Source organism: Mobula birostris, chromosome 2, assembly GCF_030028105.1.
Source record: "Mobula birostris isolate sMobBir1 chromosome 2, sMobBir1.hap1, whole genome shotgun sequence".
In the NCBI taxonomy this organism is placed as follows: Eukaryota; Metazoa; Chordata; class Chondrichthyes; order Myliobatiformes; family Myliobatidae; genus Mobula; species Mobula birostris.
This window is the reverse complement of record NC_092371.1, coordinates 60,280,169-60,302,757: the sequence shown is the minus strand read 5'-3', so window position 1 is coordinate 60,302,757 and position 22,589 is coordinate 60,280,169. Positions and strand designations below refer to the sequence as shown.

Genomic DNA, 22,589 nt, shown 5'->3' with positions numbered 1-22,589 from the left:
ACAACAGGTAATATAAGATGAAAGCAAAGCTAAGTTTCTTTAAATGTACCTGAATTTCAATAAAATGCATGTATTTAGAGTCATAGATTCATACAGCATGGAAACAGGTCCATGTCAACTGTGAGGCCAACAATCTAATCATATTTTACTGCGTTTAGTCCGTAGCTCTCTAAACCTCTCCCATTCTAGATTGCTTTTAGATATTGCTAATGTGCCCGCCTCAACCATTATTTCCATCAGCTTATTCCAAATACACGCCCCTTAGCAGTAGCATCTGCTGGTGGTGTCCTTTTAATTCTCCCACCTCTGATCTCAAACCCATGCCCTCTTGTTTCTCGCAGCCCCTCTTTGGAAAAAAGGCAATGTGCTTTTACCTTGTCTGTACTCCTGATAGTGTGGCAGGGTGAAGGTATGTCTCTACCAAAGGAGGTGTATGGCACTCCTTCCCTCCACCAGCCTGCGGGTCACCCTTGGGCAAGCTCCCCATTCAGGGTCATGTGAAACCATGGGAGCAGGTCATATGTGTGCAGCTGGTGCATATCACTAGTCCTGGTTATGCAACCACTGACACCAGGCAGACTGTCCCTGGAGAGTATTGACAATGGCTGGAGTCACCCATCTTGTAAAGACACTGCCCAGAAGAAAGCGATTGCAAACTACTTCTATAGAAAAATTTACCAAGAACAATCATGGTAATGAAAAGGCCATGATCACCCATGTCATATGACGTGGCACATGATGAACAAATGCCTCTTGTGATAAACATCTATCAGGTTGTTCCCCCGCGCCCCCCCCAACCCCAACGATCTCCTACATTCCAGAAATTTCCTAAGCTTGGCATTACAATTGGACTTTCATGTTGCAGTTTTCTGTGTGTTGCTGTTCCAATATCATCTCAACTGTTTCCACCCTCAGCGCGGGTGCAGGAAGGACGGGATGTTTCATTGCTATCGACATCATGCTTGATATGGCAGAAAGTGAAGGTGTGGTGGATGTTTACAACTGTGTCAGAGAGCTCCGTTCACAGAGGGTCAACATGGTGCAGACCGAGGTACCTGATTCATTAATAAAGATTCACTGCATTGAGGTTTCTTCTTTTATTTTGTGTTTTTCGATTCCTCCAGTAGAAGATGCTTTTCTAATTAATGGAAATGATGAATGTAAGTCAGGGGTTCTCAATCTTTTAACTGAGGGATCCATTAGCTGAGGGATCCATGGACCCTGGTTGGGTTGGGAACCCCTGATGTAAGTGTTATCAAATGAAATCTGCAAATTATGTTCATTAAACTGAAAACAGAGGGGTTTACAGCCCTTTCCAATTCAATATCAACAGACGCATCCCATCCACAACAGCAAGAGTAATTTTTCAATTCTGTCCATGCAGGAGCTGTGCTGTTAAGCATACACATCAGGAAATCGTGAACATGTTAGACTGAGATGACAAATGAGATTATTAACTGGCAACAGCTCCTCAGATAAACCTCCCTTCAGTGAGCCAAAGTATCAGGTTTAGTCACTGAATTTTTGAACTGTAGAATATAAGGAGGCAATGCACAACAAAGTGCATCAAGACGAATTATTTAAACCAAACAGTTCAATTCAGTTAAGATAGCTGAACACCGACTTTCGAACTAATGAATAAAAAGGATCAACATGTTGGAAGGTTTATTTGAAAAAAATTACATTCTATGCTAAGAATAAGGCTGCAAAAGAAATGATTTTGCCAAGACCATGAAGTGCACCAACAATATATATTTATCCACAAATGATTTAATTTTATATACTATCTGAGCTTGCATTCAGTGTAAGAAAGATGGTTAAATATTACTTCAGTCTAAATGATCAGGAAGCACAGACCAAAACCAGCTGAAACACACATGACGAACCAATGTTATCAAGTTGCATCATACACAAATGGGTGATTTTCTGCTTATAGGATAGCGGAGGTGAAAAGTCTAGGATTATTTGAGAAGGTAACTGGAAACCATATGTGGGCTCTGGAATGATAAACAAGGATGTATTAAATACCCTTCTGCTATTGGCAGGACACAAAAGAAGTTTCCAGCCCAGGAAAGATCTCTTCCTCCAAACAATACAAGCCACATTCCCTGTGGGTAGCAAGCAAACAATCAGTTGTGCTCAAATATCACTCGTGTGCCTAATATCAAGGACGGGTCTCAAAATGCTGGCTGAGATTGCTGTGCAGCACTGATAGAGAGTTGTATTTTCATAGAATCCATTCTTCAAAGGAGTCATTAAACAAAAAAATCGTGTTTGTGTGGATGTTAAGCACACTTTTGAACAGAGGTTCTTGATAAATGTACCTCTCTCAACCAATATTATCGATAAGTAGATTCACTAATCTTTTATGTTATAGCTGTTTTCAGGACATTGCTGTCAGGCAATGGCTGTGACATTTACTTACATAATAGCATTTGCATATTAATAACCACTTGACTTCAAAAAAGTAATTCATTGTGTGAAGTGCTTTGAAGTTCTTTAATGACACAGTAAGACTGTGTGTGAATGCAAGAAGTAGTTTTTTTATTATAACAGTTAAGGACAACCACAGAATATTAATGTGTAGAAACAAATATCAATAATAAAATCACAATATATGTGGCAGTAATGGTCTTTTTCACTTGGATGAGCATATAGATTGAGAGAGATAATCAGTATGATCCACCATTGTAGTTTTCTAATTAAAATAAATATTGATAGCTAGGAATTTATTCCACATTTTGCTGCTGCACACATTAAGCCTGCTGACTGGGGGAAGGGAGTGCTATTCTGTGACTGGGTGTTGCCAGCAAAGATCTCTGTGCAGCTAGGGACAAAGCGCTGGCTGAGATGCCAGAGTGCTTAAGAGGGATCTAAGTGTGGAACTTTGTCACCTGATTCATGATACCCTTGAATAATTGCCCATAAAATTTAATTTACGTGTAGCTAAACATCACTGTTCCAATGGAGTTTATCAGGAATTTAGCATGTAAAGTATACCTCGAAGAATTCTAAGGTATAAAGAAGCAGAGATGTATAAAAATTGAAAGAACAAAATCAGAGATCACGAAGATTAACGTATCATGGGAAATTACAGCCTGAATTTGAATATATGTACCAGAAGTGTGTAAACCATTGTAGAATAAGCTGAGTGCGTGAATAAATACCTTCTCTTCATTTGTCCATAGGGCAAAAATCAGGGGACTTCCCTTCCTCTTTAATGAAAGATGATTGCTGCTGAATATCTGGAAAGGATTTATTTATTTTTCATCAAGTCTTTACCAAAATCAATTAAATTATAAGACACTCTTCTGAATTGTTGTGAATGGTCACTCATTTGTATCAGAAGAAAGCAAATACTCCATTGGTTAATATATCTGTTTAATGAGAGTAGGCACATCACACTGTCGTCCTTAAAATCCCCAACAAATGTTTGGAATAAACCAAGAGCACAGAGCCTTTGAGATGGCAAATCTAAAGGCGTGATCGAGAAAGCATGTTATTTCAGCACAATGAGCGCCATTTGAGGACTAAAGTAAGATCGGAAAGATGCAAACACACACTCAAACACATATCCGTAGATGTTCTATTTCCCAGTTTAGACTTGCAGAAATTTTTATCATAGTTTACACATTTTCTTTACACATTACTTTTTTTTTGGAGACTTTACAGTTGGCAGCCATATTTTCCAGAACCCACCTGCTCTATGTTTAATGTGCTGATCTACCTGAAGTGGCGTACAGAAGTCATAATTCACAATGATTAAGTAGGGCAATTCTACTAAAAAACTTTGGAGCGTTTTTGCAGGAAAACTTCGGAAAAGATGCAAAAACAAGGCATTTTGATTGTAGCAATTTCAATGCCCATGAATTTTTGACAATAATTAAATCATTTAAGTATACCGTACATGTATCATCTATCACTTATTCAAAATCGTCTTGATAGACAGTGCCATTTGTAAGTATATTTCTAAACCTTTGAAAAAACTGAAAATCATTATTTATAATTGAGAGTATGAGGTGTCAGGCTGCTGCAATCCAGTGTTCATGCTGTTCATTTCAAGTTTTGAGAGATAAAAATCATGTTTAACACATATCCTTACACTTATAACCTAAATTTTTCCCCAAAGGGGATATCAGTAAATTTTTTGCATTCTTAATTGAACTGTTCAGATTCAACAGCAAATTCAATAAGCAAACATATTCAGTTTAAGAGAAAAGGGATAATGGATTATATCTTGAATGAGTACAGAAAGAAGAGCAGCCTTGGTTTTGATGTATGTTGGATATTAAAGATAGCAAAGCAACACAGTGAAAGACAAGCTGTTGTTTTTATACTGTACACATTGAAAACCTGGAATGCAAAAGCAAGAGGGAGTCATACAAGGTCTTTAATTAAGTGAGTCTGAAGCTGTGCAAACCCCAATCTAGATATGCCATGTGACAAATATAGAAAGTTCCATGACACAGAATTGGAATACAGGACATCAGATGGGGGATTGTCCCACAGACGTACTAAAATGTCAGAATAAGGTAAGTAGCATTGTTAACTGAACAGTAAGATAGCAAAAATTCAACATTTTCACAAAACAAAAATAAATTATTTATGTAGAAGTTGGATAGAACATGCTTTCTTTGTCAAAAGATACTGCTGAGGAAAAATCAATAAATACTTTTCGGAAAGACTGTGTATTTGCTTGAAAACAACAAAAAGACTGAAGGATAAATGGAATGAGCAGGGAGCATGCGGTCCCATTCAATGTTTTCTGGAGAAAATCACCGCACAGTCACTGGCCAAAAAGCCTAATTCTGTACCGTAATATTCTATTGTTCTGTTGTTAAATCTGGAAACACTTTTTAACAAGAGTTCACTGAGTTATGTAATGGTAGTGACCGGGAACAAAGTAATATTGATTGCCATCATCGTTAATCAGAGTTTTTGCAAGTGTGGCAATGTTGTTAGTGGTCAGTTCACCACTATCTGTAGCTTTCAATAGGGCAATCAAGCAAAATCCTTACAATATAAATTTCAGCTGCTTTTTAACTAGTTTCACAATACTATGTCCTTAAAATCTTACGTTTAATTGTCCCATGTGTTTTCAACAACATATTAATCCATAATTATAGTTTAGCTTACTGTTTAGCCCAAATAGTTCAACTTGATGTAAATTCTTTGTAATTTTTTTACATGAATATTTCAATATTTAAGCAAGTTTGGCATTTTGGTTTCTACATTCATCACATGTATATATTTTAGTCCTTATCCAGTATAAAGTTTAAAATATGTATTGAAAACTTCCTGGCACATTGTCTATAAATGTCTATAAAAGCAGAAAATGTGGTTAGCTGCTCAGCCAATTTGATGCCCTCGCAGATGTTAATGAGGCATCAATTAAAAATCACAGAACCTTGTAGACACAAACGACTGCAGCAAGAAACTTAACCATTGGATAAACTCAGTGAGTCAGGCAGCATCTATGGAGGTGAATAGATAGACAACGTTTCAGGTTGAGACCCTACATCGGGACGTAGGCTCAGTTTCAACTCGAAGCATTGACCATCCCTTTGTCTCTGCTCTAACTGTGTGATGCAGCTTGTTTTTGCTTAATTTCAGTTGAACTCGATAAGTAATTCTGCATTTAGAGCTAACCAATTTCCCATAGCTAACATTAGATTCAATTTGCCTTTTGTTCTGTAGGAACAATATGTCTTTGTTCATGATGCAATTTTAGAGGCCTGCTTATGCGGAAACACAACGATACCAGTTTGTGAATTCAGAGCTACATTTTACAACATCAGCAAGGTGGATCCACAAACAAACTCCAGCCAGATCAAAGACGAGTTTCAGGTGAGCTTGTCAGTAAAATGAAAATGCTACGAAGCCATACCATTTAAATAAGTAATGTATCGAATAAAATGAAGGGTCTCCAATACCTTCAATGGATGTACGGTAGTTTTATAATTAAAGCTGACTGTCTACCTCATAAATGATAGATTTGTGTGGGATAAAATCGCCCACGCATTATAAGGAATGAAATGGAAAATTGTAGAAATATTCTAATCGGTGAAAGCTATAATGGTTTTTGACTGTAACCTGCCTCATACTTGGTTGCTTATTAAATGAGATGATGTTCCAAACTAGGTAAAAAGTCATTGTATTGCTGCATATTGTAGAATTTAAATAGGACTTGATGTTGTATTATTATGAATGTTGTGTCACTATAATGCTGCATTACAAAGGAAAACCATTATTTCAGGCCAAGTACATGGACTCAGATTAGCAACAAGTCAAGTTGCAGTGTAGACTTGAGGCAACTATCATACAAGGTGGGTGACTTTGAGGGGGCTGCTGGGTGAGTAATTGTACCATCTCCTCCTCCTCCTGTTTCTGAGACCTGGTGAGTTGAAAAGGGCTGAAGATTATGTTCAAACAATGTGCGATGGAAATAAACAAAACGAATAGAATTGAAGTTTATTAGCTATATTAAAATCCCTCAGGTTTGTGTTAAAACCACACAGTATAATGATCAGGCTACACATAACCGCATTACCAAAACAGTTATTCAGATATCTGAGCAGTGCACTCCTCTGTAGTTACACTCAGGTGTCCTCCAGTCCTTATTTCTTTAGATACAACTCCATAAATGCTTTGCTCATGAGTTACAGCCAGATAATATATTCTTAATCAGTATTTACGACAAGCATTGCAGTTTCTCGATTTGCTATACTCAGCAAAGCAGTGCTGCCAGGGACATACATTTAATGGTAATTATATTGAAATGCATATTTCCATTTTAACCTTCCTAACAAAAACACAAAGTTGTATTCAGAATAGAAATGATTCTTTGATCTCTGTTATCTGTGCAATAGAGTGCATCTGCGATTCTGCCATTATTGCAAACATCAGGTTTAATTTTAATAAGATTTGTCAGATATCTGACTGTCAAGATCTCTGAAAGGCTTTTGAACTCATTGATAGGAATCTGCTGAAGATATATGACCCTGAATGGATCCTTATCAAGAATTGTTGTCCAACATCTGTTACTTCATCTCTTCTTTCAATTGTGCTCTTCTTCGTATGACATATTAGCTAGGAATACTTCTAAAGAGGAATCACCAGTTCCGATGAACTGTCTCGGTTTGAAACTTTGACTGCTTATTCCTCTTCACAGACGCTGCCTGACCTGCTGCGTTCCTCCAGCATTTTGTGTGTGTTACTCTAAATTTCCATCTTCAGAGTCTCTTCTGTTAATACTTCTACAGAACTATCCTTGTTATTTGCTGCATTAAACAGTAATGTGCAAAAAAAAAACCTGTAGATGTTATACTGGTTACATATCTGGGATGTTACTCGAAGAATTAATGAGGTAGTAATCAAGTGAGAAGGAATAGAGAACAGGGCTCCAGACTAGGCATGGTACTAATGGCTGACATTAAACGTAGGAGGAATGTTAGTGAGATGGGAAAGTACGCAATCTCGTACAGTTAGCTATATACATGGAACACTTTCAAGATATTCCCAGGAACAAATTATGTTGAGATTTGGGACTGAGACCAGAACAATGTAACTATACTTGTGGTAGGACCAAAAATATATAAATCTTAAATATCACTGACCGCAGATGATAATACCATCAGGAATATTGTGAAGATTCTGATGGGACCATTTAAACCAACATTTCCAGAGAGGCACCATTACGCAGAGGTGGTAGAGACTACGGATCCTGGAATTTGGAACAATAAACAATCTACTGAAGAAGCTCAGTAGGTTAAGCTGTATCTGTGGAGGGAAAATAATTATTGATATTTCAATTTGAAACCCTGTAGCAGAATTAGAGAGCAGGTTAAAGGAATTTACTGTGTGACTTACAGACAATATATTAACAGCCCACTTATGAACTGAAGACATTGTAGGTATCAAAGATGCAGCAGGCTGGTTTCTTAGGGTACAAGGTATGCACCAAATACATCTAAAGAGCCTTTTGTTGAGGAAAAGTTAACTGAGCAGTAGGCACCTAAACAGGAGATCTCTCTGGGTTCCAGTAGAGCTAGACAAGCAGTTCCCAAACTTTTTTGTGCTACCACCCCTTGGCTCCCAGACTATATCCCCAGTGTCCCCCTCTCCCTTTCCAGCTATTACATAAAAACTATAAAGAATTTTAATTTACGGTGCACAGTGGAAGAAAAGAGGAACTACAAAATTCAAACCAATAACAAATAATTGCAAAAATATTCAAATCTATTTAAAGCTACAAGTATAATCATTTCTTTATTTAATTACAGTAAAAACAATTTTCATCAACAATTTTAGAGTGTACATTAGTAGTCCTACTATTCACTTTTTCTTTTTTGCCTTTTGATGAGATGGATGGGTTTGGTGCAGTGATATCAGCTTCTCAACATCAGACTGAATGTTGCTCAGAAGGAGTCTCAGATCCCCACGTTCAGTAATTTGCATTGCTTTGCTTTGAAAGAAGTTGGGCATCTGTGCACCACTAAATATAATGTTGGAAAGGCAATAAAGATAATTTTAACCTTTTTTCTCAGTACAGAATAGCGTTCAGAGATTTCCTTCTGCAACCAAAAGTCTTGATAATGATTTCTTGAACCTCGATTTCAGCTCCAAGTCATTTTGTAACAAAATCAGCTCTTCCTCCATCCTTCCTATTAATTTTTCATTACAAGTGTTCAGGAAAGGGTCTATTACCCAATCTGGAATCTGGATCAACAGGAGATCCTGAAATTTCTCTGGCATGTCTTTATACAGTTCACCCTGGTGGGCACAATATACTTGAAGATCATCATCTGGTATTCTTTCTTTCTCTTCCAACTCAAAGAGGCTTGGAAATTAGAAAAGGTCATGTTGGCCAATGTTGCTCTTAAATAGGGTTAACTTGGACAGAAGTGTGAAAACATTTGGAGGATTTGACTTTGATAAGATTCACATCATCTCCTTGCAATTGATGATTGATTTCATTAAACTTTGCAAATAATTCTGACAAATAGATTATGCCTAATATTCTTGATTTGATAACTTAATAAATACTGGCCAGTTGTCTAGTGCCCCATCTATTGCACCAGCAAGAATGTTGGTGAGTGGAATGTCCTTCTCTTTGAAAATTTGCTCGACAACCTGAAATATTGACTCCACCTTTGTATCTGTTTCTTGTCGCCTCCCAAATAACAACTCTTGAACCATGCTTTGATCTTTTATGAGGTGAACATAACTAAGAAGCAAAGATTCATTGCCTGGCAAAGTTGACTCAACCAAAGTCAAAGCGAATTCTGTTGTCCTAATTATGTTGCATATGTGCCTTCCATATTCTCAGACATTTCATCCATTTCTCTTCAAACAGAGATGTCACTGAACAGAATCGCTTTAATTATTTAGTTTGGTGACGTATGCAAAACCATATTCAGAACCTCCCTCACTGCTGGCAGAAGCAGTTCTTCTGCAAATGTATGGGGCTTTCCAGATTTTAGCAAAGAGCAATGAAATATTGTATGAAGCACGCAAATCATCACTGTTTTGTTGTGACGTGCTGGCAAACATTGTTTGAAGTGTCTTCCATTTCTGAAAGCTTTCAGAGAGTGAAAATAAGCCAAGTTCTTGTTTGTTTTATCAGAGTGTATTCTCTTTAAATGTTCAAGGAGCCTGGATGGTTTCATTGTCTCCTTTGAAAAGAAGATTACACAAAAGACATATTGGCTGCCACAGGTTGCTGGGTTCTGGTGTAAATTCATATTTCAGATACTCCACACTATACTGTCTACACCTATTTTTTGTTTGGTCTGCTGCCATTTTGTTATAGATTAACAACCACGGTTAATCAGTTATAGTTTATGTTCAACCTCAATCAATAAAGGGGAAAGTTATGATGTCATCCTAGCTCAGGCAAAACCTTGCTCTCTGCCTGAAGTACATAAAGTGGGGCAGCGATACCTCGGTTGGGCTATGGGCTAGAGAAATGTGGTCAAGACCATTCAAAGGGAAGATTCTGAACTTTACCCCATTGAACGCCATACGCTAATCCACAGGAATTGCATCACTTCCTGATTAGACTATGGGAATTGTACAATCTAACACTATACTGCAAAAGTGAATGAGAGTAATGCATGGGCCAGGACTGGAAATAACATGATTTCTCATGAAATGCCAAATACAGAAGTGTCACCTTGTTTTTCAACAATAACACGCTTAGAGCAAAATCTAAGGGAACAGTGGGTTAGCAAGAAATGAGGTGATTACATGATCTTTGTAATCAGTTATGAGGCACTGAGGATCAAATACTGGAAATAAATAATTCATTCCTTAAATTAAGCCTCAGCTACACCCCCCCCCCAATACTGAGTGTTCCCACCCCACCCCACTCAACTGCCCCGATAATCTTTATCACCTTCTTAGAAGCTCCCAATGCCCCCAGAGGGGGTTATATCACCCACTTTAGGAACCACTGAGCTAGACTCGTTGAAGGTCTAGTGGACTGGAAAGCTTGAGCATGTAGATATTAAGGAAGAGGATGTGCTGGAGTTTTGGAAAGCATCAAGTTGGATAAGTCACCGGGACCAGATGAGATGTACCCCAGACTACTGTAGGAGGCAAGACTGCTGAGCCTCTGGTGATGATCTTTGCATCATCAATGGGGACAGGAGAGATTCTGGAGGGTTGGAGGGTTGGAGGGTTGCAGATGTTGTTCCCTTATTCAAGAAAGGGAGTAGAGATAGTCCAGGAAATTATAGACCAGTGAGTCTTACTTCAGTGGTTGGTAAGTTGATGGAGAAGATCCTGAGAGGCAGGATTTATGAACGTTTGGAGAGGCATAATATGATTAGGAATAGTCAGCCTGGCTTTGATTGAATTTTTGAGGATGTGATTAAACACATTGATGAAGGTAGAGCAGTAGATGTAGTGTATATGGATTTCAGCAAGGCATTTGATAAGGTACCCCATGCAAGGCTTATTGAGAAAGTATGGAGGCATGAGATCCAAGGGGACATTGCTTTGTGGATCCAGAACAGGCTTGCCCACAGAAGGCAAAGAATGGTTGTAGACTGGTCATATTCTGCATGGAGGTCGGTAACCAGTGGTGTGCCTCAGGGATCTGTTCTGGGGGCCCTACTCTTCATGATTTTTATAAATGACCTGGATGAGGAAGTGAAGGGATGGGTTAGTAAATTTGCTGATGACACAAAGGTTGGGGGTGTTGTGGATAGTGTGGACGGCTGTCAAAGGTTACAACGGGACATTAATAGGATGCAAAACTGGGCTGAGAAGTGGCAGATCTGAGTTTAACCCAGATAAGTGTGAGGTGGTCCATTCTGGTAGGTCAAATATGATGGCAGAATATAGTATTAATGGTAAGACTCTTGGCAGTGTGGAGGATCAGAGGGATCTTGAGGTCCGAGTTTATAGGGCACTCAAAGCTGCTGCGCAGGTTGACTCTGTGGTTAAACAGGCATATGATGCATTGGCCTTCATCAAACATGGGATTGAGTTTAGGAGCCAAGAGGTAATTTTGCAGCTATATAGAACCCTGATCAGAGTCCACTTGGAGTACTGAACTTGGTTCTGGTCACCTCATTACAGGAAGGATGTGGAAACCATTGAAAGGGTGCAGAGGAGATTTACAAGGATGTTGCCTGCATTGGGGAGCATGCCTTATGAGAATAGGTTGAGTGAACTCGGCCTTTTCTCCTTGGAGCGACGGAGGATGAGAAGTGTATAAGATGATGAGAAGCATTGATCATGTGGATAGTCAGGGGCTTTTTCCCAGGGCTGAAATGGCTAGCATGAGGGGGCACAGTTTTACGGTGTTTGGACGTAGGTACAGAGTTGATGTCGGGGTAAGTTTTTTACGCAGAGAGTGGTGAGTGTATGGAATGGGCTGCCGGTGTCGGTGGTGGAGGTGAATACGATAGGGTCTTTTAAGAGACTCCTGGATAGGTACATGGAGCTTAGAAAAATAGAGTTCTATGGGTAACCCTAGGTAATTTCTAAGGTAAGGACATGTTCGGCACAACTTTGTAGGCCGAAGGGCCTGTATTGTGCTATAGGTTTTCTATGTTTCTATGTCAGTGGAGACTGATGGGTTCAGCTACCATTTGTGACAATGGGCATCAAATGGATTGAGTCACTTCAGCTAAGGAACAGTATGTTTAAACCACTTGCAACATTGAGCAGTGACAAAATCCAGAAGTCACTTGAGCTGTGAGGTGGATTTGTCCTCACCCAAGAAGACCACTACTCAGGTGGTTTCCAGTGGCAACCAGCTCACATATATGACCATACTTGAACCAATAGTTATAATTCAACCAAGGTGACCACGATGATCGACAAATTGTCAGCTCTTGATCTCTTGGAAGGTGATCAGGGGTACGCCAGGGGAGAAGAGCATAGTGAAGACAGGTGGCTTCATGGAAGTAAGAGCTGAATAAGCATTGATGCTGAAAGACAACTGTGTGTGGCTTGGATTTCCAGCATCTGCAGATTTTGTGAAGAAACCAGGTGGCTATGTTGCATGCAGCTGGAAGCCATTCAGAGAGGGAAGTTCAAAGGTGGCAAGTGCCAGAAGAGAAAACGAAAGGTCTATTGATCACAGTAGGCTGTTGAGAGAGTTGCAATGAGAATTAGAATGTGCATGACGGCACAAAGGTGAGAAGCAAGTCAACAAATTTAGATTATAAACCTGATACATTAAGTTTGAGATAAGTGAATTACAATTACTGGAGTGAATGGAATATTGGTCATTGTTAAGATATGATGCTGAGAAATAAATCTGACATACTATATTCATAGCTTTCTGTAGCTTGAGTAACCCATTCATAGAGGATGTGAAATTTGTTAAATGCTGAGCTTATTTGGTTTATGCCAATTTTAATAATACTAGATTCTTGCTAAATTGCAAAAGTTGCAAATTGAAATCTATTGCCTTTGAATATCTTCGCTGAAATGGGCTTGCAGTTTTACTGTTCCATATTCCAGCGATAATTTTGTTGTTAATTTTTACACATCGCTGAAGCTCTTTAACTGCAAATCAATTTTCCTTCCCTGTAGCACTACCATAGTACAGCTAATTCCCAACATTAGAGGAAATAACCTTAAGTATATTAGTTACTAAAAAGGACATTGGAGGAGATCTTGTAGAAATCTACAAGATACATTAGAAAAAAGTGAAGGTAGGTACAAATCTCCTTTGGAGGAATGACAAATGCCAGATTCAATTATTTCTTTAGTTTGATCAATAACTGAATTAGAAGTATGATTATGATGGACTCTTAAATTTAAGCAATAGTGATAAATTGCAGGGATAAGTTCAAATAAATGAAATATTTTAATGTAAAACAGTGGGAGAGTTTCAGCGTCTAATTTTGTGAAGGTGTATTCAATATTTTTTCTATATTCAATATTTTTATATTACAGAAACAAAGACTCAGGAAGTTTTATAAAAATAAAAAATGTGAGAAGTAATAAATGGGTAAGGAAGCACTTATGCCACAAGAAACAGATAAACAACCCTTCATCAGAACAAGAACGGTGATAAAACTAGTGGGTGGTTTTAGCTGCAGGAAGGGGAAGGGGGTGTTGTGGTGAAAACAAGAGAATACCTGTAATAAGGTGGAAACCAAGACTGACAAGGTAACACAAAGTCTGTTGATACAATCTAAGAGATGCTAAAGAGTCTTATTAATCTGAGTTTTCTAAGGAAGTGTACACATAGATAACAGTTGAGAGAAAGAAGTACTGGAACTATGAGACACAGAACACAATAGATTTATATTCAGCTGGAGAAAAACAGATGATTACAATAACCAATGGTGGTATGGAGGCAATTGGTAGCTATAATTCCATAAGAGCAAATTGAAATATTTGTAAAGTGCTGTGCTTGAGATTTTTCTTTGTGATTACATATTAAATATGTAAAAATCAAAACTAAATATAAGCAAACTAACTCATTCACTTCACTAGCAGGTACACAAATAATATTTTTACTGAACTCAAAAACTCTCATCCTGTATAGACGAAGGAAAGACAAGTTGTTCCAGACATTATATTTAGACAACATTGTTAAAGATTTCACAAGAATTTCTTTTATTTTTAAATTTTCAAGCAACTACACTACCAGAGCATTTCTTTTTGAACACTTTTAAATTGTGCTACCACACATGGTAGCGAGTTTCAAAACTGCTTAGGAAAATGAGGGAGGCTGTAAGGAAACCGCTGCAACCATTTTGACTAGCTTATGTAAATCAAAAGTGGAAAACTGACAACTGCTCCACATCCTCATCTGTAGCGTTCATTTACAGACACTGAATATTGTAACTCCGCGCGTTCGACCTGAGGATTGCAGCGTTGGTCTCCTTCCACGTAATCATGACAAGAACCGGAACATGGATGTGCTCCCTCCGGATAGGTGTCTTCCATTCCTCATTTCTGTAGATGGTGAAACAAACAACTATATAAATGCTGCACTTATGGACGTAAGCAAAAAAAAATCTTAATCAATATTTGTTTAAAGCTTTGCAGTTTGTCCATTTTATCTCTACTCAATACAGCTCTGCAAACAGGGAGGAATGTTAGGCCAGATTTTGCTGATAGCTAACGGGTGACTCCATGCCAAACCACTGCTATCTGCAGTCTATTCCGAACTTCCATAATTGTGCACTTCAGTATGGAAGTAAAGAACAGCAGGAAGGTCAGGCACAGGCATTGGGCATCCCTGATCAATTTGAGCTGGGGGACTGGCTCAAGTGTTTTCATTTCTTTGTGCCAGTTTGTTCCTTTCTGCCTGTTCTCCATCGTCTTTGAATAATCAATCAAGCTCTGTTTTTAATATAACTAATGACTTGGCCTCCACAACCATCTGGGACAATGAATTCCATAGATTTATCACCTGCTGGCTGAAGAAATTCCTACTGATTTGTGTTCTAAAAGGACATCCCTCCGTACTGAGGCTGTGCCCATTGACCCTAGACTCCCCCACTCCAGGAAACATCCTCTCCATATCCATGTTGGCCTAGCAACATTCGATACAGTTCGATGAGATCCCTCTACATTCTTCTAAATTACAAAATGTACAGTCCCAGAGCCATCAAACACTTCTTGTACGATAACCCTTTCATTCCTGAAGTCATTGTTGCAAACATCCTCTGGACCATCTCCAATGCCAGCATATCCTTCCTTAGACAAGGGGCCCAAAACTGCTCATAATACCCCAAGTGTGGTCTGACCAATGCTTTATAATGCCCCAGCATTACATCCTTGCTTTTATGTTCCAGTCCTCTTGAAATGAATGCTAACATTACATTTGCCTTCCTTACCTCCAACTCAACCTGCAAGTTAACCCTTCAGGAATCCTGCATGAGTACTCCCAAGTCCCTTTGTACCTCTGATTTCTGAATTTTCACCCTGTTCAGTGAGGTTCTGCCCAGTCAAAACTAACTATATATTGAAATGCATTCTTGCATAAAAACTTCAAGAAAAAAAAATTAAAGCTACAGTATATTCTGTGAGGATCTAATTCTCTAAACTTGCTGATTTTAGCAAAAGAATTTGTTCTGGTATCATGACTTTTGTCACGTAAGTCTTCAAAAGACCTAGAACTGCTTGATTGGTAAGACACTAGTAGAAACTCTAATCCAAATTATTTGCCCAGAAATCTTCAAAATGTGCACCACTGCAATAACTGGGTTTTGTTTTCACCTGCTTCCTGCTTGTCCATTGTCATTTCAAATAAGCATTTGTTCCTCATCCTAATAATCTACGACTGCACACTAACTGCTTTATAATACTACCCGAAACTGCCAAAAATCATAAAGGCTGCTAAAAGTTAATTTGAAATCCATCATAGTCCGCCCTTTACCAAGGTTGTCTGCATGGTGTTCTGCACATCCAGTCCATTGATGGTAATGCATGCAAAATGCTTGAGAAACTCAGCACATCAGTCAGCATCTATACAGGGGAATAAAGAGTCGATGATTTGTGAGGGTCTCAGCCCGAAACATTGACTGTTTATTCCTCTCCACAGATGCTGCCTGACCTGCTGAGTTCTTCCAGCACATTGTTTGTGTTATTCTGGATATCCAGCATCAGCAAAATCTCTTGTGTCCTTTAGTGGTCTTGCTTTCTAGTTTGCACAGCTCTGATCTTTAACACTGTTCAATCAAATGGAGTGCATACAGTCAGTGACTGGGCCCAGACCTATATAGCATTTCCCAAAAGGTTATCATCTTATGGCATCTCACTAAAGCTATTTTTCTGGTTAAGTAGTTTTCTCTTTTAATAGCTCTTCATCTGCTTCTCCATTAGCTCAGCGTTATCTTGATATCACACCCTGTGGAATTAAAAGAAAAACAGCTACAGACGCAATAAGTTTGAAATAAAAGCTAAAACTGCTTGTAAATACTCAGCACTCAAAGAGCCCTAGATCACACAACCTATCCTCATAAAAATGCTCTCTAGTCCAGGTAGCATCTTGTTAGATCTCTGCTGCACCCTCTCTAAAGCTTCAACATCCTTCCTACAATGAGGCAACCAGAACTGATCACAATACTCTAAGTATGGTCAAACCAGGATTTTATGGCAGCGCAGCATTACTTCGTGGCTCTTGAATGCAATCCCCTGACCAGCACACCATACGCCACCTTAACAACCCTATCAACTTGCTTGGCAGCTCTGAGGGACCCCAAAACCCCTCTGTTGCTTCACATTCTAGGAATGCTGCCATTAACCTTGTACTCTGCCTTCAAATTCAACCTCCCAAAGTGAATCACCCCACACTTTTCTGGTTTGAACGCCATCTTCCACTTCTCAGCCCAGTTCTGCATCCTATCACTGTCCTGTTGCTACCCACAACAACCTTCTACACCATCCACAACTCCACCAACCTTCATCCAAACTTACTAACCCACTATACCACTTCCTCATCCAAGGCACTTATAAAAATCACAAAGAGTAGGGGTAGCAGAGCACATCACTGACCTCCAGTCTGAATTCGCTCCTTCTACAACCACCCTCAGCCTTCCATGGGCAAGCCATTTCTGAATCCACACAGTCAACTTTCTCCTGATCCCATGCCTCCTGACCTTCTAAATGAGCCTCCCATGGAGAAACTTACAAAAGACCTTACTAAAATCTATATACACCACATCCATTATTCTACCTTCATCAACCTACTTTGTCACATCCTCAAAAAATTCAATCAGGCTCGTGACCTGTCTCTCACAAAGCCATTTCAGTGGCCTTCAGATCACCCATCCTAATTACAAAAGACTAACCAGTTCTTGTCTCAGTATTCTCTTGCTTCATAATTCCTTCATCTACAAATAATTTGGTACTTTCAATTTCTTCTCGTTTCAGATAGTAAACAGGTACATTGGTTTATTATTGTCACATGTACTGAGATGCAGTGAAAAACTTGGTATGGATGTGGTCCATACAGATAATTTCATGAGAAATGTCTTAAGGAAAGACAAGAGAAAACAAGAACAAAATGCAAAACAAGGTGTTACAGTTACAGAGAAAGTGTAGTGCAGGTGTGCAATGAGGAGCAAGGTTATTACGAGGGAAACTGAGGGGACAAGAGTCCATTTTATCATACTGTTGTTCAATGGTGTGGAATGAGCTGCCAGCACAAGTAGTGCATGCAAGCTTGATTTCAATGTTTGAGAGAAGTCTGGATAGGAACATGGGTAATGGGGATATGGAGGGCTATGGTCCTGGTGCATGTCAATGTGAGTAGGCAGTTTACATGATTTGGCATGGATAAGATGGGCTGAAGGGCCTATGACCCTATGATAGATCCATCTCATTTTGTTCTCATGATTTTCCTCTTAAGAATATTCTTAATCTTCAGAATATTTTTTAAATTTGTTGTTCTGCACCAGCAGTGCAAAGCAGGACATAAAAAACTACTTGTTACTAAAGTAAAAGTGCAAAACACAAGGTTGTGTTCATATGCCTCCTCCCCAATGGTAGTAACATGAAATGGGCACATCCTGGATGCTGAGGGTCTTTAATCATGAATGATTCCTCTTGGATTTCCTCAATGGTGAGGACCGTTGTGTTTTTCTCAATCTCAATCACCTAAACCCAATGCATGCTTCATTTTTTCTTGACCAGACCCCCAATAGCTCTCTTCAGCCAAGTTTCCCTAAACTTGCCAGGTTTACCTTTCACCCTAACAGGATAGTGGCACTTGTCTGGTTCAATCACAACCCATCTATCTATCCTAAATATGAGAAAGTATGATAATCAGGGAAAATGTTAATGGGCACTTGGTAAATTTGAATTAATAAAAGAGTTGAGGTATGTCGGCTATTGAAGGTATCAGATATAAGGTAATGTACAGAATATTTATTGGATGAGTTAAACATACAAACTTGGGAGGTCATATGGAACTGTATGTTATGTTAAACTACAGCTGATCTACTGTCACTCCTCCATAGGAAGGATGTGATTACACTGGAGAGCAGGATTTTAAGATCCAGTTTTTTCTTAGTCTGATCATTGAAAGAGGTAGAATAAGGGGAGATTTGATAGAAGTTTACAAAATTATGAGGAGAATAGATAGACTTCTTTCACTGAGTTTCAAGTTTCAAGTCATGGGTTAAGGGTGAAAGATGAAATGTTTCAGGGGAACGCAAGGGGTATCTTTTTCACTCAGAAGGCGGTGAGAGTGTGGAACAAACTGCCAGTGGAAGTGGTGAATGTGGGTTTGATTTCAACATTTAAGAGAAATTTGGATAGACACCTGGATGGGAGGTGTATTGGGGATTATGGTCTGGGTGCTGGTCAGTAGGACTAAGCAGATTAACCATTTGCCATGGACTAGAATGGCTGAAGGGCCTGTTTCTGTGCTGTAGTGTTCTATGACTCTAATAGTCTTATAACAGCAGGGTAGAAGGTGTCCTTGAACCTGGTGGTTCATACTTTTGGGCTTTTTTTTCCCCCTTCTGCCCAATGGGAGAGGGAAGAAGAGAAAATGAGTCTTCTGCTTTTCTCTCTAACGTAAACCTACACCTATATAGTTGTGAAGTTTAAAACCTGTAATTTTTCCTAGTTCAAGGAGAGGAATACTCATTTTTTACTTTTTAATGAAATGTTTTATTATCAATTTTAACCTGTTGTAATTAACATCTTTATACTTGCTATGAAATATACACATGACATTGTTTACTAATGTTGCATTTTATCACTTTCTCAGAGCCACAAAAGGCCTGCTGCATTTATTGTCACACAGCACCCTTTACCGAATACTGTGACAGACTTCTGGAGATTAGTGTTTGATTACCATTGCTCGGCAATAGTCATGTTAAATGAAGTTGATGCTGCACAGGTATGGAAGATCGACTAGATTTGTCATAAGTACACATTCTGGTCCTACTGTTTTCTGTTTTATTTTCCTCTTTAAAGCAGAGGGGACTTTTGATAAGATACTATTCAGAACGGAGGAGAAAGGTAGGGTAGTGGAGACTGATACTCTCGTCCATATTCACCTAATAATTATCACACTGACTCTTAATGTTAAATAACCAGCTTCATTTCTATGATGTGGGTAGACTCCAATTTTCCCTCTAATTTTTTTTTTGCAGCTGTGCAGACCAACCATTGCTCTGAACAGGAAATTTTTACGTAACCTGAAAACCAAGCAGCACATTAATAAAACATTACATAAAAGAAAATTCCAGCTGCGCAGCGACATGGGCTCTATGCACGGAAGCATTTCAGTTACTGCATGGCTACACACCTGCACAGCTTAGAGGGAACAGTGTAGTCTCCTGATCTAGAATTGAACCTATATTACCTTGGAAATTGTACATGAAGTTATAGATGAACTTAATGAAAACAACGGCACACAAGGAAGTAAGAATGTTGGAAGTTATTACTTAAATCATATCTAATTTCCACATTAAATTTCTTTCAGAAATGTCAACCATTTTAAATAGCAGATAAATTATTGGCTAATTTAATTCAGAGTATTAATCTCCCAATTAGTTTAAGGAACTTCACCTTTAATCTGATATAACTAATTGCACCAAACAACTTTCATCCAGAGTTCAGCACAAGAGAAGATCTGTTTGGACCAAGAGGCTGTTCAGAGATTTGCTCATTTAAAAAGTGCTTATTTTTAAACCCAGAAGTAATTCTGTATCCTGACAGTGACTTTAATGAAACTCCATGTAAAACCTTTGAGTCTCAGTTTCTGTGTCAGTCTGCATAACTGATTGTGTCTTTTAACCAGCTCTGTATTCAGTACTGGCCAGAGAAAAGTCTGTGTTGCTATGGTCCTATTCAAGTGGAATTCATCTCAGCAGACTTTGAAGAGGATATCATTGTCCGGGTCTTTCGAATCTACAATATGGCACGAGTAAGACTCAAATCTCAAGAGTTATAATGTGTATTAATTCTGACCATTTATATAAATCTCATCAGAGACCAAAATATAGCAACTTTTTTATACTGAAGGAGCATTGTGTTGCAAAATAAATCTTTTGGGAACTGCTACTGTTCAATTTTTAATGATATTCACATCATTATGATGGTGGTAAATATGTGCAGTGTTCTTCACTGTTCTAAGAGAATATTCTCAAAGATTTTATACCCAATTTGTGGTGTTGCTGAAAACTGATTAATTATTTTGAAGAGTAAATGTTTGTATAGCTCCATTGTGAAATATTATAGTGAGAGGGCTCAGATCAGGGTCATAATAATGTGACTATTTCCCAATTCTTTCTTTCTTAAAGAACAGAGCAAAGTTTTTATTTATGCCCCAGATAAATATAAAGATGTAGCAGCGTATTTTTGAAAGAAGAAAGACTTGCATTTGTTTGACTTTTGCATGTCCAAAAGTGGTCTACAGACAATAAAGTTTGGTCACTGTTGAAATGTGGAAAATGCAGGAGTTAATGTACTCCAAACAAGTTTCCTGAAACGAATGTGTGAATGACACCAGATCCTAAATTTTTGGTGACGTTAATGAAAGATAGGTATTGTTTCAGTCTCCTGCTCCTTTTTGAAGGAAGGAACCATCTAAGAGAGAGGGCAGTGACTCAGGTGAATATATTCTCTCAAAGATAAGCCTTCTCACAGTGTAGCACTTCTATATTAAATGGAATGTCCTTTTTGATTGTTGTGCAAGATTCTTAAAAAGAATGAAGAGTTATAGGCTATGTAGGAGGGAAGGGTTAGACTGATCATGGAGAAGGGTATCTAGGTGGGCACAACATAATGGGCCAAAAAGCCTGTACAATATTATACTGTTATATGTTCTCAGGAGTGAACTTGAACCAACATCTGGGGTAGCAAATGCTATCTGCTGAATTATGGTTGAAAGAATCACCTTAAAGAAATTATGTGAGGCCCAGAACAAAGTGGGATTTTGGCCCATATTAGAAAAACTGACCATTTTATTTTTTAATGTGAAATTTACTTGGTTAATTCTAAATCAATCAGCACTTTGCTTCACATTAAATGACCGTCTAATCTACCAGTGGTCCATCTGTTAGAGAGTTATCTTCATTATTAACGTGATACCACATTGCCATTCCATGAGAGCAAAGGTCCACACTCATATCAGTTGAAACATTTTATGATTGTTCGTGAAGTTCACTGTGTATATTTTTTTGCCCCTCTCCTGCAATTGACACACAACATGACTCTGATGTTTTTGTTTCCCATCTATGCCTAAATGTGTTATGATGTGGCCAAATGTCATTGTGATTTTGGTTTTTGGCTGAGCTATATAAAATTTTCAATGTATGTGATTTTCTTCTGTAAACTATTTTAAAACAATTGTCTTAGATAAAGTCATGCATTACATTTTTTCACTCTGCAATTGTCTTCCAGCCTCAGGATGGATATCGCATTGTACAGCAGTTCCACTTTATTGGGTGGCCTTCATATCGAGATACCCCATTATCAAAGCGTTCTTTTTTGAAACTGATTAAGCGTTTGGAGAAATGGCAAGAAGAATATGATGGAGGAGATGGCCGTACTGTGGTACACTGTTTGTGAGTATCCATAACATTAAATTAACATCACTATTACTTGATTAAATGATATTTCTATCTATTGATTATCTGTTCAATATTTTCTATCTTTTCTATCTTCTCTTCACTTCAACACATGCATTAGTTCATCTCTGACTTTCCTCTTCAGTCCTCCATTTCCTTCTTCCTTCTTTCACCCCTTCCTCCCCTCCCACCAGCTTGGTGCTTTTGTTTTCATTTTTCCTGCAATTATTTCTATTGGACACAATTGTTCCACTTGATGTTCACTACATTTTGCAACATGATGAAAACTCAGCTCCTCATTGCTCATTTTCTTTCTGCAAAGGGAAAGAATTTATACTCTTCAATGTCAGGGTTATCGGACTAAATGGTGTAGGACTTAGCGTAAATGAGATGAAAAAATTATTTCCAAACAATGTTAACTCCATTCTCATCTGCACATTATGCATTCCCTGTATCTCTCTTCACCATAATGTAGTTCTTACACAAAACAGAAAGTAGAATTTATTGACTGATCTAGGTGCTCAGGCACTTACACTAGTGGCACAATAGCATAGTGACAGTTTAGTTTGGACTTTCACA

At 38.4% G+C, this 22,589-nt stretch overlaps 1 protein-coding gene across 3 annotated transcripts in view; it reads left to right on the top strand.

Annotated features, from left to right (window-relative positions):
- LOC140187024 (receptor-type tyrosine-protein phosphatase T) overlaps window positions 1–22,589 on the top strand; it is a 1,622,799-nt gene that overhangs the window by 1,595,846 nt on the left and 4,364 nt on the right. For all 3 annotated transcript variants that reach the window (XM_072241892.1, XM_072241901.1, XM_072241888.1), the window contains 6 exons: window positions 916–1,051; window positions 5,698–5,847; window positions 14,304–14,477; window positions 19,202–19,333; window positions 20,240–20,365; window positions 21,844–22,007. In XM_072241892.1, the coding sequence (XP_072097993.1) occupies window positions 916–1,051; window positions 5,698–5,847; window positions 14,304–14,477; window positions 19,202–19,333; window positions 20,240–20,365; window positions 21,844–22,007 (882 nt within the window). The remainder of the gene's footprint in view (window positions 1–915; window positions 1,052–5,697; window positions 5,848–14,303; window positions 14,478–19,201; window positions 19,334–20,239; window positions 20,366–21,843; window positions 22,008–22,589) is intronic.